Source organism: Pogona vitticeps, chromosome 2 (genome assembly GCF_051106095.1).
Source record: "Pogona vitticeps strain Pit_001003342236 chromosome 2, PviZW2.1, whole genome shotgun sequence".
In the NCBI taxonomy this organism is placed as follows: domain Eukaryota; kingdom Metazoa; phylum Chordata; class Lepidosauria; order Squamata; family Agamidae; genus Pogona; species Pogona vitticeps.
Window position 1 is genome coordinate 281,697,561 of NC_135784.1, and position 15,409 is coordinate 281,712,969.

General features: G+C 39.1%; 2 protein-coding genes across 6 annotated transcripts in view; one reads left to right on the top strand and one right to left on the bottom strand.

Annotated features, from left to right (window-relative positions):
- ADAMTS6 (ADAM metallopeptidase with thrombospondin type 1 motif 6) overlaps window positions 1–15,409 on the top strand; it is a 224,010-nt gene that overhangs the window by 110,462 nt on the left and 98,139 nt on the right. For all 5 annotated transcript variants that reach the window (XR_012084520.2, XM_078384552.1, XM_020783724.3 and 2 more), the window contains one exon: window positions 11,782–11,923. Coding sequence is in view for 4 of the 5 variants with exons in the window: in XM_078384552.1 (XP_078240678.1) it covers window positions 11,782–11,923 (142 nt within the window). In the remaining variant the exon portion in view is untranslated. The remainder of the gene's footprint in view (window positions 1–11,781; window positions 11,924–15,409) is intronic.
- The window catches only part of LOC144586390 (uncharacterized), a 439,742-nt gene that overhangs the window by 43,382 nt on the left and 380,951 nt on the right, over window positions 1–15,409 (bottom strand). The window lies entirely within an intron of this gene.

A 15,409-nucleotide genomic window follows, 5' to 3' on the forward strand; every position in this document is an offset into this window, starting at 1 on the left:
TCGCACCCTCGGTAAGCGAGGGCAGGGCGTGAAAATGCAGCGCGGACCTTCCGCCGGCCATTTTGGAACCGCTGATCAGCTGTTCTCCCCCGCTTCGTTATGCGATATTCGAAAAACGCCATAGGGGCCATCGCTGAGCGAATGCTCCAGCGATGGCCCAGAGCCCCTCGTTAAGCGATTTAATCGCTCAGCGGGGCGCTCGTTAAGCGAGGCACCACTGTACTCAGTTTAGTGGAGGAAACCATCCTACAGGGATGAATGCAACTCATTTTGTAGATTGTATTTGTAGATTGCTTCCAAAATGCTGTGAAAACATGATAGGAGGATGTTTGTGTGTTAGAGATATAAATCCTGACTTGTCGCCAAGAGCAAGGGATTATAAAATAAATTTCTTCTCCTTACAGGCAAGGAATTTCCAGGAGTTTTTATTAAAACTGTTTATGTGTATACTTTCCTTCACAAAGGCCAAAGGATACTAGTTACATCTTATCCATATTAGAGAGTCACACATAATTCTGTGTGATTATTCAGAAAAACCTTACTTACCATTGATAACTATGCAAACTTAAAAGTCTGATATAAGCAAACAAACAAAGGCCAGTATCTGCTTAACCAGCTACACTGGTGAGGAGGTGATTATGTTATAGGCAGCAGCAGATCACTTATAATTAAAGAGCCCCTGCTTCTATTTGAGTTGTGTGTATCTCACACACAATGAAACAAAGTTATGTACAACTCATAATTGAAACAGGATCGCATTAATTAGCAGCAGTGATGTCAGTGTGAGCTTTTTGTATATTACAGTCCTCATGCTCAAATGCAGCAAGTACAATATTTTAGGACATAGATTTATACAGTTGTGAGTGTGGAGACTGAGTGAATTGTAATAATGACCTTTCACATGACAATAACCTTATTAACATAAGTAATAAACTTTCCAGGCATTGATTATATAAATATCCTTTTCATTCTCCCTCTGAATTGTGGAGACAATGGTAAACATAAATAGTGGTTCCATAGAAACCTGCCCCCACCAAATTTTCAGAATTCTCTTTGCATAAACTTATTTTATTTATTTATTTAACTTATATGCCGCCCGTACTGCCCAAAGGTCTCTAGGTGGCTTACAACAAGTAAAATATAGTAAAAAAGATAAAATAATTAAAATACAATTAAAAACACAGTGCTCTAAAAATTGCCATCAGGACACACAGTTGCTACCATTTCAATTAAAAGCCTTCTGGAGCAGGAAGGTTTTGATCTGGTGCTGAAATGTCATCAGAGTCGGTGCCAGACGAATCTCAATTGGGATGGCGTTCCATAGTCTGGGGACAGCTGCCAAGAAGATCCTTTGTCTACAAGCCATCCCTCTTACCTCCTTGAGGGACAGCTCTTTCAAAAGGGCCCCCTGGCTAGATTTCAACTGCCAGATAGGTTCATATAGAAGGAAGCGGTCCTTCAGGTATCCAGGGCCCAAGCTGTTTAGGGCTTTATATGTCAAAACAAGCACTTTGCATTGGGCCCGGGCAGCAACTGGTAACCAATGTAACTTAAACGGAATCGGCTTGACGTGTTCCCTAGTGGCCCCACCACTCACCAGCCATGCAGCTCAATTCTGGACCAGTTGCAGTCACCGGACCATCTTCAAAGGCAGACCCACATAGATAGAGTGCATTGCATAATCTATATGAGATGTTACCAGTGCATGTGTAACTGTCATGAGACTCCGCTCATCCAGGTAGGGCCGTAGCTGGTATAATTTCCACAGCTGAAGGAAGGCGCCCCTGGCCACCGAGTCCACCTGGGGTTCCAGAGTTAGACTGGGGACCAGGAGCACCCACAGGCTGGGGACCCTGTCCCTTAGGGGGAGTGTAACCCCATTCAGGGCAGGGAAATGGCCCTCCAGCCTGTCTGGTGATGCACCCACTAACAGCACTTCTGTCTTGTCTGGACTGAGTTTCAATTTATTAATCCTCATCCAGTTCATTATCAGGTCCAGATATGAATTCAGCACAGAAACCATCTCACCTGGATTGGTGGAAAACAAGAGGTAGAGCTGTCGTCAGCATATTGCTGACTCCTCAGCTCAAACCTCCTGATGACCTCTCCCAGCAGTTCCATGTAGATGTTAAACAGTATGGGGGACAATATCGAGCCCTGAAGAACTCTGTGGCATAAATGCCATGGGGCAGAGCAACTGTCCCCCAGCACCACCCTCTGGACACAGTCAGCCAGGAAGGAGCGGAACCACCATAAAGCGGTGCCCCCAACTCCCAACCCAGCCAGCCTATCCAGAAGGACACCATGGTTGATGATGTTGAAAGCCGCCGAGAGGTCCAGGATTGTCAACAGGGTCACACTCCACCTGTCTCTCTCCTGGCAAAGGTCATTGTACAGCTCGACCAAGGCAGTTTCCGTACCAAAACCAGGCCTGAAACCCAGTTGAAATGGATCCAAAATTAAACCTTTGTCACCAAATCACTGTAATGCACATGTTTCTGAGCAGTCAGTGATTTCTACATTTGCACTGTTTTGCCAACACTAGATCTGGATTAGATTAAATTGTAAATATTTTTGGTTTACTGTTCACATGCCAGTATACATGATTATAGCCTGTAATTCCTGTATTGAGCAGGGGGTTGTCCTTGATGGCCTTGTAGGCCCCTTCCAACTTCAGTTTTCTATGATTCTGTGATTCTAAATTCGCTCCTCTTGGGATGCCTATTTATTTGTTTGTTTGTTTGTTTGCCGCCTTTCTCCCCAGAGGGGACCCAGGGTGGCTGACAACAGGTACAACAGTTTTAAAAATACTGTATAAGTATCATATCTAAACCATCTTCAAGAACGCTTTTTGACACTCATTTAAAGTTTTGTTAGATCATTTCATCTCATATTTTGCCCACCACAATCCCTGTGGGCTTTCACATTGTCCCCAAATTATTTTTTTTAAAAAACAATGGCTGCTAGAGAGCATGAGGTGCTTTTTCAGATTTTTAGAAATAGTCAGAATTCTGATGGGGATTTATGTGTGTCTAAATTAAATTGTGTAACTGACTGCACCATATTGTCATTACTTAGTCTGCAGCTGCATTACTGAGTACTTACCTGATGTGCATCTAAATGCATGCCTCATAGTGCAATTAATCCCCCAATGATGACCAGCAATTTGCCTCGATGAGTTACTCAATTTAACTTACACATTCATAAATTGCTGAAAAGGTTAGTTATGCCTTAATTGCATTAATCATCTTTTAAAATCTTCCTTCTGTTGAATTTAGCTAATGACTTTGGCCTTTATTCAAAGAACACTTTTTCTTTCTACAATGTAGCTCAATGGTAAAGAACTGCCTTATTAAACTACGTACCAGTGTTGTGAAGAGTACTAATACACAGAGAAATAAAATTTAAACTTAGGGAATTAAATCTATCTATTGAATTACAGTGGGGTCTCGACTTACGAAATTAATCCGTATTGGAAGGCGGTTCTCAGGTCGAAAAGTTGGTAGGTCGAATCTGCATTTCCCATAGGAATGCATTGAAAACTGTTTAATCTGTGTCTCCTCTTTTCCGTCCATAGAAACTAATGGGAAGCTGCTATTCCGCCTTCTGCCACTAGAGGGAGATATTTTTTCTTTTTTCCCCTTAGGTTCAGGAAACGAGGAGGAACGCAGGTAACAGTTTGCAAAGCACTTTAGAATTTTTTTTTCAAGGAAGCCAATTTTAAATCATGCTTTAAAGCATGTTGTGCTGATTTTTTCAGCACAAAGACACACAGGCAGGCTTTTTAGGTGCTGAGCAAGCCTCCCCAAGCCTCTTCAGAGCCAGCAGATCAGCTGATAGGCGGGGAGAGGAGGGTGCAGGAGCGGGGGGAAACCACAAAATGGCTGCCAGGCTCCCTGCTGGGTGTTGGCTTTTAGCTGTTTCCTGCTCTTTTTCCTGCTGTTTGGGGGCTACCAAGGCCTGGTAAGTGACTTTCTTTTATTTATTTTTAAGTTTCTGACCTTTTTTTCCCCTCCAGAAGCCATTTGGGGAGGGAGGGGGCACTTTTTTTCCTGTTCGTAACTCGAGGGAAGTTCGTATGTCGAGTCCTTTTTTCCCTATAGGGCGGGTTCGTAAGCTGAACTGTTCGCAAGTAGGGTCGTTCGTAAGTCGAGACCCCACTGTAGTTTGAAGGAATGAGTTTGATTTTCAGAGAATGAGTAATAAATATGTAAATTAGAAAGTGTTTTAAGATTGAAAAGTTATACCTATCCAATCTTAATTATGTGTGCTTACATATGGAGAATTCTTTGTTTTTAGTTTATTTGAGATTAGGTTATTTATTTATTTTGTTTGTTTGTTAATATTCGTATGAAAATATTTTAAAAGTTGCTTAACTGCCTTAGTCATGTTCTTTCCTTCTGCGGCCCCACTTTTTGGAAATATGCCCCCCAAACTGCCAGCCAATCTGAACAAATAGCCACTTGCCCTGCCAGAGTTTCCAACCCCTGCAATAAGCAATGTGATCCTGATCTTTAATGATTTACCTACGCCTAGCTTGTCAAGCTTATGTCCTCACCACGCTTCTAATTGAAAACACTAACCTAAAAAAAGTATACAGTGGTGCCTTGCTTAGTGATTGCCTCTTTTAACGATGTACTCGCTTAGCGATGAGGTTTTTGGAGCGATTTTGCACTCCGTTTAACGATGTTCCCTATGGGGAAAATTCGCATAGTGATGTTCGGGGCCTTGCCTCGCTTAGCGATGACAGTTTTAGGTCCCCTGTTTCGCTTAGCGATGTTCTGTTTTCGCTATTTTTAAAGTGTCTTAAAAGGTTCAAAAACGGTTTTAAATGCTTGGATTCGTTAGAGCACCTTGTAAAACGTGTGCATTCCAATGGGGGGAAAATGCACCAAAAATTAACGAAGACTCAGAACAAAGCCAAATTAAGTTTGCACACGTTTTAGAACGTACTCTAACGAATCCAAGCATCTAAGACAGTTTCTGACTCTTCGTTAATTTTGGTGAATTTCCCTCCCCATTGGAAAGCATTGAACCTGATTTTGACAGCTGTCAAAATCGGGTTCAATGCATTTCAATGGGGGAAAAAATTCACCAAAAATTAACGAAGAGTCAGAACAAAGCCAAATTAAGTTTGCACTAATGATTCCAAGCATTTAAAACCATTTTTGAATCTTTTAAGACACACTTAAAATTGCAAAAACGGACATCGCAAAACCATTGGAATGCATTGAATAGTCTTCAATGCATTTCAATGGGGGATACATTGTTTCACTTAGCGATGTTTCCTATGGGGATTTTCGCTTAAGGATGGCAATCCGTTCCCATTGGAACGGATTAACTGGTTTTCAATGCATCTCTATGGGAAAACGTGTTTCGCATAGCGATGTTTTCCCATAGCGATTTTTTTTTGGAACCAGTTAACATCGTTAAGCGAGGCACCACTGTATTAGTAACTTTAGTAGCTTTCTTGGAGATTCTGATCTGTCATTTCAGATTACAGTTGCCCATTTTGGAAGTTATATTGTTTCAAAGTGTAATTATTAAAATATTATTTTGGCTTTCATAGCCATAGAGAGAAATCCATAGTTTCTCATATATTATGCATGTCAGCTGTGATCACTAGGTGTTTTAGTATAGTTTCCTTGGTAAGGTACGTCTCAGAGCCTGGAGTGTGTTTTTGTTTATATTTTTAAAATGTAATACTTTGGGCATTATTCTCTTTTTGAAAATTGTCCCACAAATCCTGGATGTGTAAATATTATTTTTTAGAATGCATAAATATTATTTTTAATACTAAATCTCTCCCAGTGCTTTCAGTCATTTCTTTATATCTCAAATGGAACATTGGACACTTGTTATCCCCAAAAGCAGTGTGTTGTAAATAACATATTTACTTGTACCATGCTACTTTCTTTTTCATTGTTTAGGTTTATGATGTAATTGTCTGGAGAGCTTAGGGCTTGTCTACATGGTCTCTTTTAGAGTGCACTGATGCAACCTAAATAGGGTTGCTTGGTGTTGGGTAGAGGTCTAGTATGTCATTTGGTGGACCTAGCCAACCCTATTTGGCCCAGCTTCTTCTGCTGGAATTTTCCATGTTGTGAAGTGTCTTAAGAAGACAATCACTTGAGGATATTGGCAAATTAAACACTTTGTCTGCAAGGGAGAGGGAGTGTAATTTTTTTGAGACTATATTAGGGCTGTATTGATGCTCTACATCATTTGTGTGTGTGTGTAAAATTTTAAAAGCTGTATAGATGCCCTTCATTATTACATCTCTTATGGACTTCTTCCTGAGTCAGCCTTATGAGAACATCAAGACAATGCTTGTGCAACACATTAAAGACATAGATCTCCAGTACTCACTAGCAGGTGCAGACAGGACCTGCTCACCAACGTACTTTGGTATAAATTTTAACTTTCCCAAGTTACCAAACTATATCAAATCAATGTACCAAGGTATCGTTTTGCCTTCTCAAGGGCTAGGTTCAATTGCTTTCCCTCAGCCTTGTTAAAAGGGCGTTTTAATAACATTTCTTATGGAGAAAGGATATGCCCCTGTGGGGAAGAAACAGTTGAGTCCCTGGCACACACCATTCTAGAATGTAGTTTATATAAGCTTGAACGTACCCGTTACCTCTACCCAATAATGTGTAAATGCATTAGTATACCTCCCGCAGACTACCTTAAGTTTCTGCTGTCCGGAGAGAATCAATTCTCTCAAGTCAGTGGCTAAGTTTCTGTTCTCAGTTTTAAGAATCCATAAAGTGTTGTGTTAAGACAGATGCATAATTCAAGTTTTATATTCCTCTTATCTTCTAATATCTAACTTATTTTGTATATTTTATGTAATGTTTTTATTCTTGTATTTTTGGGTCTATGACCGTACAATAAACTCAACACATTATTTTCTCATCTGACAGTGGGTTTTCAGTATTTTGAGAATTTGCTGGAATTTTCATATGAAACTATTTCATATTGAGCACAAATGTTGGGGAGGCATTTGTGATATACATAATACTGTATCTGTGTTGCAGTGTTTATAGGAGCCGTAGATTATTTTAGCAAAGGGTCTCATGGGGCCTTAAGGACTAACAAATTGTATTTGGCATAAGCTTTCATAGGCTGCAACCCACTTCAATCCACAAAAGTTTACCAAATAAAACGTATTGGTCTTTAAGATGCCAGAAGATTCTGTTGTTTTTGTTGCAAAAAACAGGCAGTGCAATTCTACCTCTAAAAATTTGCCAGCTGAACAGAAATGTCTTGTGCTGGCACAACTCCCTTGTGCTAGCTGATTTCAGATCTGCTTGCATAACTGGATCTGCTACTACAACTTTTTTGCTGACTGACATCAGCTGGCAGCTGAGCCTAAAATCATACTTTATTTTGTTGATCAATGTCAGAAGAAGGATGCAGGTGTGGAATAAAAATTAATTGCCCAAACCGTCATTGTTCCAGAGGCTTTAGTAAGCAGCACAGCTAAATGGGAAGAGTGAAGAGAATATAGTAGATGTAAGGTCAGTTTGCTTAAGGGAAAAACACAGATAGAAGAGATTAGAATGAAAGAGCAACCAGCATTTCAAGGCTATCTAAGTATGAATTTGAAACAGAGGTGCCAAGGATGGGTGACTGTAACTTATAATTTCTACCTTCAGCCATCCTTCTGGAATATAGAAGTTTATTTTGCTGTCTATCAAGGCTCCTGGGACTTCTGATGACCAAACACACCAACTACTATGCCTTTGCCTGTTCCTTTTGTTTTTGGTGACTGATTTATCAGGCTGAATTAATGGCTTGATTCAGACTATGCTAACCTCCTGCTTTTCAGTAAGGACTGTCTTAAGATGATGCAACCCTGGTGCTTGCTGACACATGAATAGGTCAGAAAAGAGGGGTTGCTGAGGGAGCTGAGTTACAGAAGATTGAAACTGCTGTCATCCCATACTCACAGTCACTATAAAGTTAGGGCAGGATTAGCATAGCCCTAGTGAACGAACATATAGCATCGCTTGGCTGGGAGGGTTTGGAATTTAGCAGAGCTTTAGCCAGCTCGTAGTTATCTCTGGTATTCCTCATGTATCCTGTTAGAATTGTGCTGCTAGGTTCCTGAAACTACAATTCTTTTATTCTGGATATGTGCTTTTTTCAAACTGCATGACTCAGTCCCAGTGATTTGTTGCCTGAGTGAGCCTCGGATATGCACACAGTTACAACTGCGAATGAAGTGCTGTGTCTTTTCCTTGAAGTGAATAAAGGCAGACAAAATGCTTGAGAGTTTGATAGATGTTGGAATTCTAGAATGAAATTTTAGACTAGGCATTTGTTCTTTTATTGAATTATTTGTGGCTGTTACATGCTTTCAAGTCACCTCCAATTTATGGTGACCATGTGAATGAGCAATCTCCAAAATGTCCTGTCCTCAGCAGCCTTGCTCAGCTCTTGTAAACTCAAGCCTGTGGCTTCCTTTGGGGAACCAGTCCATTTTGTATTTTGGTCTTCTTCTTTTCCTGCTGCCTTCTAACTATCCCAGCATTATTGGCTTTTCCAGAGAATTTGTCTTCTCATGATGTGCCCAAAGTAGATCAGCTTCACTTACACCTTTTTTTGCCTCCAGAGATAGTCCAGGCTTGATTTGATCTAGTACCTACTTTTCCATCTTTCTGGCAGTCCAGTCCAGTATATCCACAAAACTCTCCTCCAGCACCAGATTTCAGACAAATCATATTTTCTCCTGTACGCTTTCCTTTACTGTCCAGCTTTCACACCCATACATGGAGATCAAAAATATAAGAGTGTGGATGCTCTTGGTCTTGACCACCAGTGACACATTTTTATACTTGACTATCTTTTCTAGTTCCACCATTGCTGCCATTCTTAGTCACAATCTTCCTCTGATTTCTTCTCTGCAGTCTCTATTAGAATTGATGATTGTACCAAGGTATACAAAATCTTTAACTATTTCAGTTTCTTAATTGTCAGTGTTAAAGTTGTGTAGTTATATAAGTCATGATTTTTGTCATCTTAGCATTCAGCTGCTGTCCTGCTGTGACACTTTTTTATTTCACTTTCACTAAAAGTGGTTTTAATTCATTGCTGCTTTCTGCTGGTAAGATGGTGCCATCTGCATATCTTAGATTACTGATGTTGCTTCTGTCAATTTTTACTTCTCCTTCATCTGCATCTAGGCTGGCTTTCCATATGATATGTTCTGCATACAAATTGAACAGATACGGAGATTAAATGAACCCTTGTCTGACACATTTACCTATAGGAAACAATTCTGTCTCTCCTTATTCTGTCTTAATACTTCTTGTCCACAGTACAAGTTACATATTAAGACAATAAAATGCTGGGGCACTCCCATTTCTTTTGGAGCAACCCATAGCTTCTCATGAACTTTGCAGTCAAAAGCTTTGATGTCGCCTATAAAGTATAGGCTAATTTTCTTCTGAACTCTGATGCTTTCCAGAAGTCAGTGGGTATTTGCAATATAACCTCAAGTGCCTGTTCCTTTTCTGAATCCAACTTGAACATCAGGCATTTCTTGCTCCATATAAGGTAAAAGCACTTGTTGCAATACCTTGAGCATCACTTTGCTTGCATGTGTGATTAGAACAAGGGTTCTATAGTTACTCCACTCCCTGACGTCTCTTTTCTTGGGGATTGGAATGTGTTTTGAGTATTTCCAGTCTGTGGGCCATTTTTTTGTTTTCCATATTTGTTGGCATATTCTTGTTAGGATTTTGACAGATTAAGCCTTGTTGCTTGAAAGAGTTTTGCTTGTGTGCGTTATCTTAAATTAAAATTACCATAACACAAGTGGCTAATTCTCAATATCTTGCTTGCTGCTTATTTTTCTAAAGGAATTTAATACTTGTTTTGGAAACACTGTGTAAACCATTTGGGAAGGAAATTCCTAGGGTTAAACACTACTTGTCCCATGTTGTTATTGTAAAGCCTTCAAATAAATACTCAGTCTCTATATATTAATAGACAAGAACATGTGTCCCTATGTGTGTGCCTGACTTTAATACCATGAAAACTAGGTACTTGAAACTGGGTGTGCCTATTAAGGGCACTCTAAGAGTAAGCACCTTCAGTTTACAGTACTTTGTTTCTAAAATAGGCTAAATGTAGTAGTTTGTAGCACCATCTTTAATCACTTGCTGGTATGCATACTGATCTTTCTTAGAAAATATGTTGTAGTCTGGCCTGAGATAGTCCTTTCTGAAGTGGAACTGTAGCCAGCAGCATGTGGTGCTTCGCTCTGAAGGGCCCCAAGCTATTCCAACTGTTATCAAGGAGGGGCTAATTCATGATTAATGTAGATAGGGAGTGGGCAGAAAGAAAGGCTGAGAGAGCACCGTGTGAGAAAGAGAAAAAGACTATCAAGAAGTAGTGGTGGGGAAGAGAACAGAATGAGGAAAGGAAACAGGGAAGAGCAGTATAATGGGCAGGGGAAAGGTTTTTAACTCATGCAAAACATGGTAATTCCAGTTACTCTAAAATAATATTTGAAGTGTGGATGGGGTATATATATATAGTGAGAAATTAGATGAAAGCAAGTCTTGAGTTTCCTTTTGTAAATCACAAAATACACTGAAAAAAAGTAATCCATAACAAGTAATCTTATTTGTTCAAATTTTATTTATCTTATTCACAATTCATTGTGAATGAGTGATTGCGATTCTCCTTAAAAGCCTTTCTAGATTAAGACCTAAGACCTAGAGCTAGAACTATATCATTATATAGTTAAGACCTAGTTCTGAATATGCTTTAAAATACAATATAATGCTATATTGGCTTATCTTTTTATGGATGAGGTCTAGGGCTTAAACCAATCTGTAGTCAAATTCTGAGCAAAAGTCAAGACTAAAATGTAAAGTTTGCAATAAAATATGGTACCTCGACCAAGACTAGAACTACAGTTTAATTTTAAAATGACTCTTTAGAAATCAGTGGCTCATAATTCTTTAAGAGTATTGCTTCAATGTTCCAAAAAGGCTTTGCACTTTGTTAGTATTCCTTGAATATATAGCCTTTTTGGTTAGTTATTCTATATCTGTGGTGGTTATGATTTGGATTTAGAAGAGTTGTTCTACAAAGAAGAGGCTTTCTATTTGTGGAAGGGCTTTTAATCCTTCAAAGAGAAGAAGAATAAAAGTAAGGGAATTAACAATTTTAACTGAACCAGCCTTCTCCGTTGAGTCCTCTACAACAGTGGTCCCCAACCTTTTTGCCTCCACGAACTGGTTTAGAATGCAGATGGGGGGCAGGGGGCTTCCATATGGGCATGGGAGGGGCTGTGTGTGCATCCATGCATGCATGGGAGGGGCCGTGGGAGGGGCCATGCATGTGTGTGAGGGGCCATGTGTGCATGGGAGAGGTGTGCATGCATCTGTGCACATTGGGGGGGAGATTTGCGGCTCAGTCCTGGCAAGGCGACGGACCGGGACTGGTCCATGGACCAGGGTTTGGGGACTCCTGCTCTATAACACACTAATCGCATAGTTGTAGATACTTTCAAACCTCTGAAACGCGGAAGGGAACAAAGTATTGTGACACTGGGAAGATGCTAGTCCACAACATGGGATCCCCTACCCCCTTAATTTGCAAAATCATTTTCATGAGAGCAATCTAATCAATGAAAAACATTCCTGATTATTCAGCTTCATCCTAATCCTATATTTCAAGTTTTTCACGTTAGTTTGTATATCTGTAACATTTGTTTCACACAAAACATTTATAATTTCTTTGGTCCTTTATGTTGAACAGTTCAGGCCGTGGTACTTGTCTTGATAATGAGCCTCCAAAGCGTGATTTTATATATCCTGCGGTGGCACCAGGTCAGGTATATGATGCTGATGAGCAGTGTCGCTTCCAGTATGGAGCTACATCGCGCCAGTGTAAATATGGGGTAAGAAGTCTTAATCCTTACATTAAATGTGCTTCTTTGTAATTTCTGTGTATGTCTTCATGTCATAACTAGTTAGATATAACAGTCAGTGACAAAGCTTTCCATTAATAATTTGCACAGTAGCACTGTTGCAAATAAGAAACAAGAAATGTTTATGCTGCATCTTTTGCTTGAGTCATTTGTATATATTATTTTCTCAAATGTTGGACTAAAATAAGCTGGGCAGTTTTCTTCTAGGTCAGTAAGCTTTAACTAACTGACAACACCTATGCCATTCATTTGTTAGTTGTAAAACTGCTGCTGATGTCTGGTAGAACAAGTTCATGAGATATTAAACTTCCAGGTGCAAACCTCACAATACAGCTTTCATTGTAGGTTATACACAGTTTTCCAATAATTTTCCTGTAATTTTATCACTAAACATCCTTATATTATTTCTTGCTTCTTGTTATAGTGATGGAAAAACAACAATAGTGATACTTCTATTTTTACTGCTGTTGCTACTAATGACGATAATGAACTGCACAGAAGATAACAAAGTGGTGTTAAAATGTATTCCTTCCTGTTTAATCAGAGTATTATCAGTTAATTATAGTGAGTCATTCAAATTTGTTTGAAATAATGCAACTGCATGTTGAATTTCAGACAGTATGTAGAATTTGTACAACATCAGTTGCACTGATTCTGCAGTGGCAGTCACCAGCTGTGTTTAAATATGAAAATGGTATTTCAAAAGTACATTTTGTAGATTCTTGTTTCCAAGTTACATATTATTTTATACACTTTTTAAATAAAAGAATGTTAATTACTATAATATTTAGTCAAGTCTAAAACCCCTCTATATAACAATTCACCTGATTACACTAATCACTTCTGTTAGAGCTGTAGCAGATAGGGAATTCCTTTTAAATATCCCTGGGGTGATAAGTACAATATTATTCTTGGAATGACTTTTGGCGGTGCTTACAGCAACAGATTTAAAAGTCTTGTGTAGTTGGCTAGCTGTCTGGTCAGGTCTCTTATTCTTGATTGAGAAATCAAGGGCTTTATTTTTCTATCTAAGCTCCACGTCTCCCTCTGTTCTGTTTCCCTTCTTTTTATATCAAGTCCACATGCTTTAGTATTTTCCTTTTGACTTTTTGCTGTAGACAGACACTGTTTCTTAGTATGCATTCAGTATGAATGCATACATTACCCATACAACCAAACATTTAATTTGGTTGTATGGGTATCAACGTAAGGTATATTATTTTTCAATATGCATTACAAAGTAAGAAATATTTATGTTGCCATTGAGCAAATGAGTCATACTTTCCATTAGCCACTTATCAGGTGGTATAGTCAGTGTTGCATTGACAACATTGTGCAATTGTACTGCGAGGGTACACTTCAAAGAACTGTCGGCAAAGGTCTTGATTATGCATGGGAGCTCCTAGACTGTTCAGCTTACCTGTAGACACTTGTGAGATAAACCACTTGGCTGAAATGTAGGAATAGCATTTCATGTTTGGCTCTGTTGTTCTTTTGGGGGACTTACATTTAATACATTTACCTCTATACTATTTCTTTCCTCAGTAGATCCCAGATCTGTTTGTGTACTCTTCTCTCCCCCTCCCCATTCTGTTTCATCTTGCAATGATCTTGTGGGATAGCTGAGGTGAGGATCAGTTTTGTAACAGAAAGATAATTTGATTCTAGATCTCTCCCATTCTAGTCTGACATGGTATTCGTTAGACCACATACGCTTTGAACTGCATTTTGGCAGTCCTTCCTAAACCTCCCATCAATAAAACCAATACAGTTTAATTTTAATGCAACTCTTTTAAAACTCTTTCTCCTTATGATGTGTCTACTTTTCAAAATGGAAAAGTTGTGGGCACTGGTATCATTTCTTTCTTCTTTTAAGTTTCTGCCACTTACAGGCTTGAATCCTGTTGGTATTATGTGTAGGGTTTGTATAACTTGCTATGACTAATTACAACTTAATAATGAAGGTTTGGGGTGCATCTTGTTGCACAGTTGGGCAGAGGACCAAGAGAAGGCATGGTGCCTTGTAACAGTTACCTGCAGTAAGTTATGCAAACTTTTCTATGAACACTTATAGGATTCTGTCCATTGTGTAGTTGGGAAGGAAGCGACAGCGGGCAAATAGACAGAATCAGTACCTTTAAGAAAATAACTTTTTAAGCATTTCATAGGCTGCTAATATTTATCAAAGTATTGTGCCCTCTTAGAACACTTTCTTTACTTTTGAGTTCCAATGTCAGATGAAGATACACAAATATTTGAGTGTGTCTGCATTCAGGAAGTACTTTACATTGGAGGATTGTTGATTTTTCTAGCAGTAGTGCTCCCTTCAGCTGGGACTCAGGAAGTAAGTCTTACTAGGATGGCAAGCAACAGCAGAGAGATGAATTCAGCGGTCATGCTTTGATTGATTGATTGTAGGATAAAGGGCTTGTCCCACTGAGGTGGGCACATGGATTCTCTGGGGCTGAGTGATAAAAGACAAGGCAGAACCAATGTATTAGATCCATCTGTTCTGAGTAGGGATATGAGCAAGTATTTTATCCAGCTGCAGTCTACATTCCTGCTTAGAATGTCCTGTCCTTTCCTTGGACCAGAAACTGTGCTTGGGACAGAGAGTAAAGGAGCAGCTGATTCTTCTAGAATGCTGGTGCTCTCTCACCCCACACTTTCTGCATATGCAGTATTTTTATATTGTATGTAGGTAGCCCTGCTTTTATAATATCCCAATATATTTCCTGTAGAGCTTCTTTTGAAACCAGCTTGATTTAGAACACTAAAACCCAGTTTTAGATGGCAGTACTTATTTGGATCATGTCCCAAACAGTTTTTTGTGTACTACTAGGCAGAGGATGAAAAACCAAGCATGTTGACGGTTGTATTTTTAAAACTATTCCAGCTCTTCGGGATCACTGTAGTTAGTTAGCTGTTCAGATTGTATAAAATATATGACCATCACAACCACCAGGAGAAATATCTGGTAAATAAAGCCACTTAGAATTTAGCTTTGGAAAACAGTTGAAGAAGGATTTTGTTAATATTTGGTGCAATTTGATGACTCTCACCAGAAGACAAATAGTCTGAAACCAAAGAACAATGAAAAGGAAGAAGAAATGAAAATAAGAAGAAATAGTTACGCTTGATTTTTTTTCTAATATGAATTTCTGTTGGTTTTCAATAACAAACATTGTTTTAACATGAAAGTGACTAACTTAAAACTAAAACTCAGTTATTTGCTGCTACTGTGCTGCATCATCAGATTTGGTGGCATTGGTGATAGAGACTCCAGTTGACAAAAATGTCCAAGAACACATATGATTTTGGACCATAAATTGGCCATCCCTCTTTTTTAAAAAAAATGTATTAAACAAACATCCGACTTAAACAACATAAACCTAACACCACAATAAAATACAATTACATAATACACCAGTGCCATCATCACCCTCAGGGCTAGCA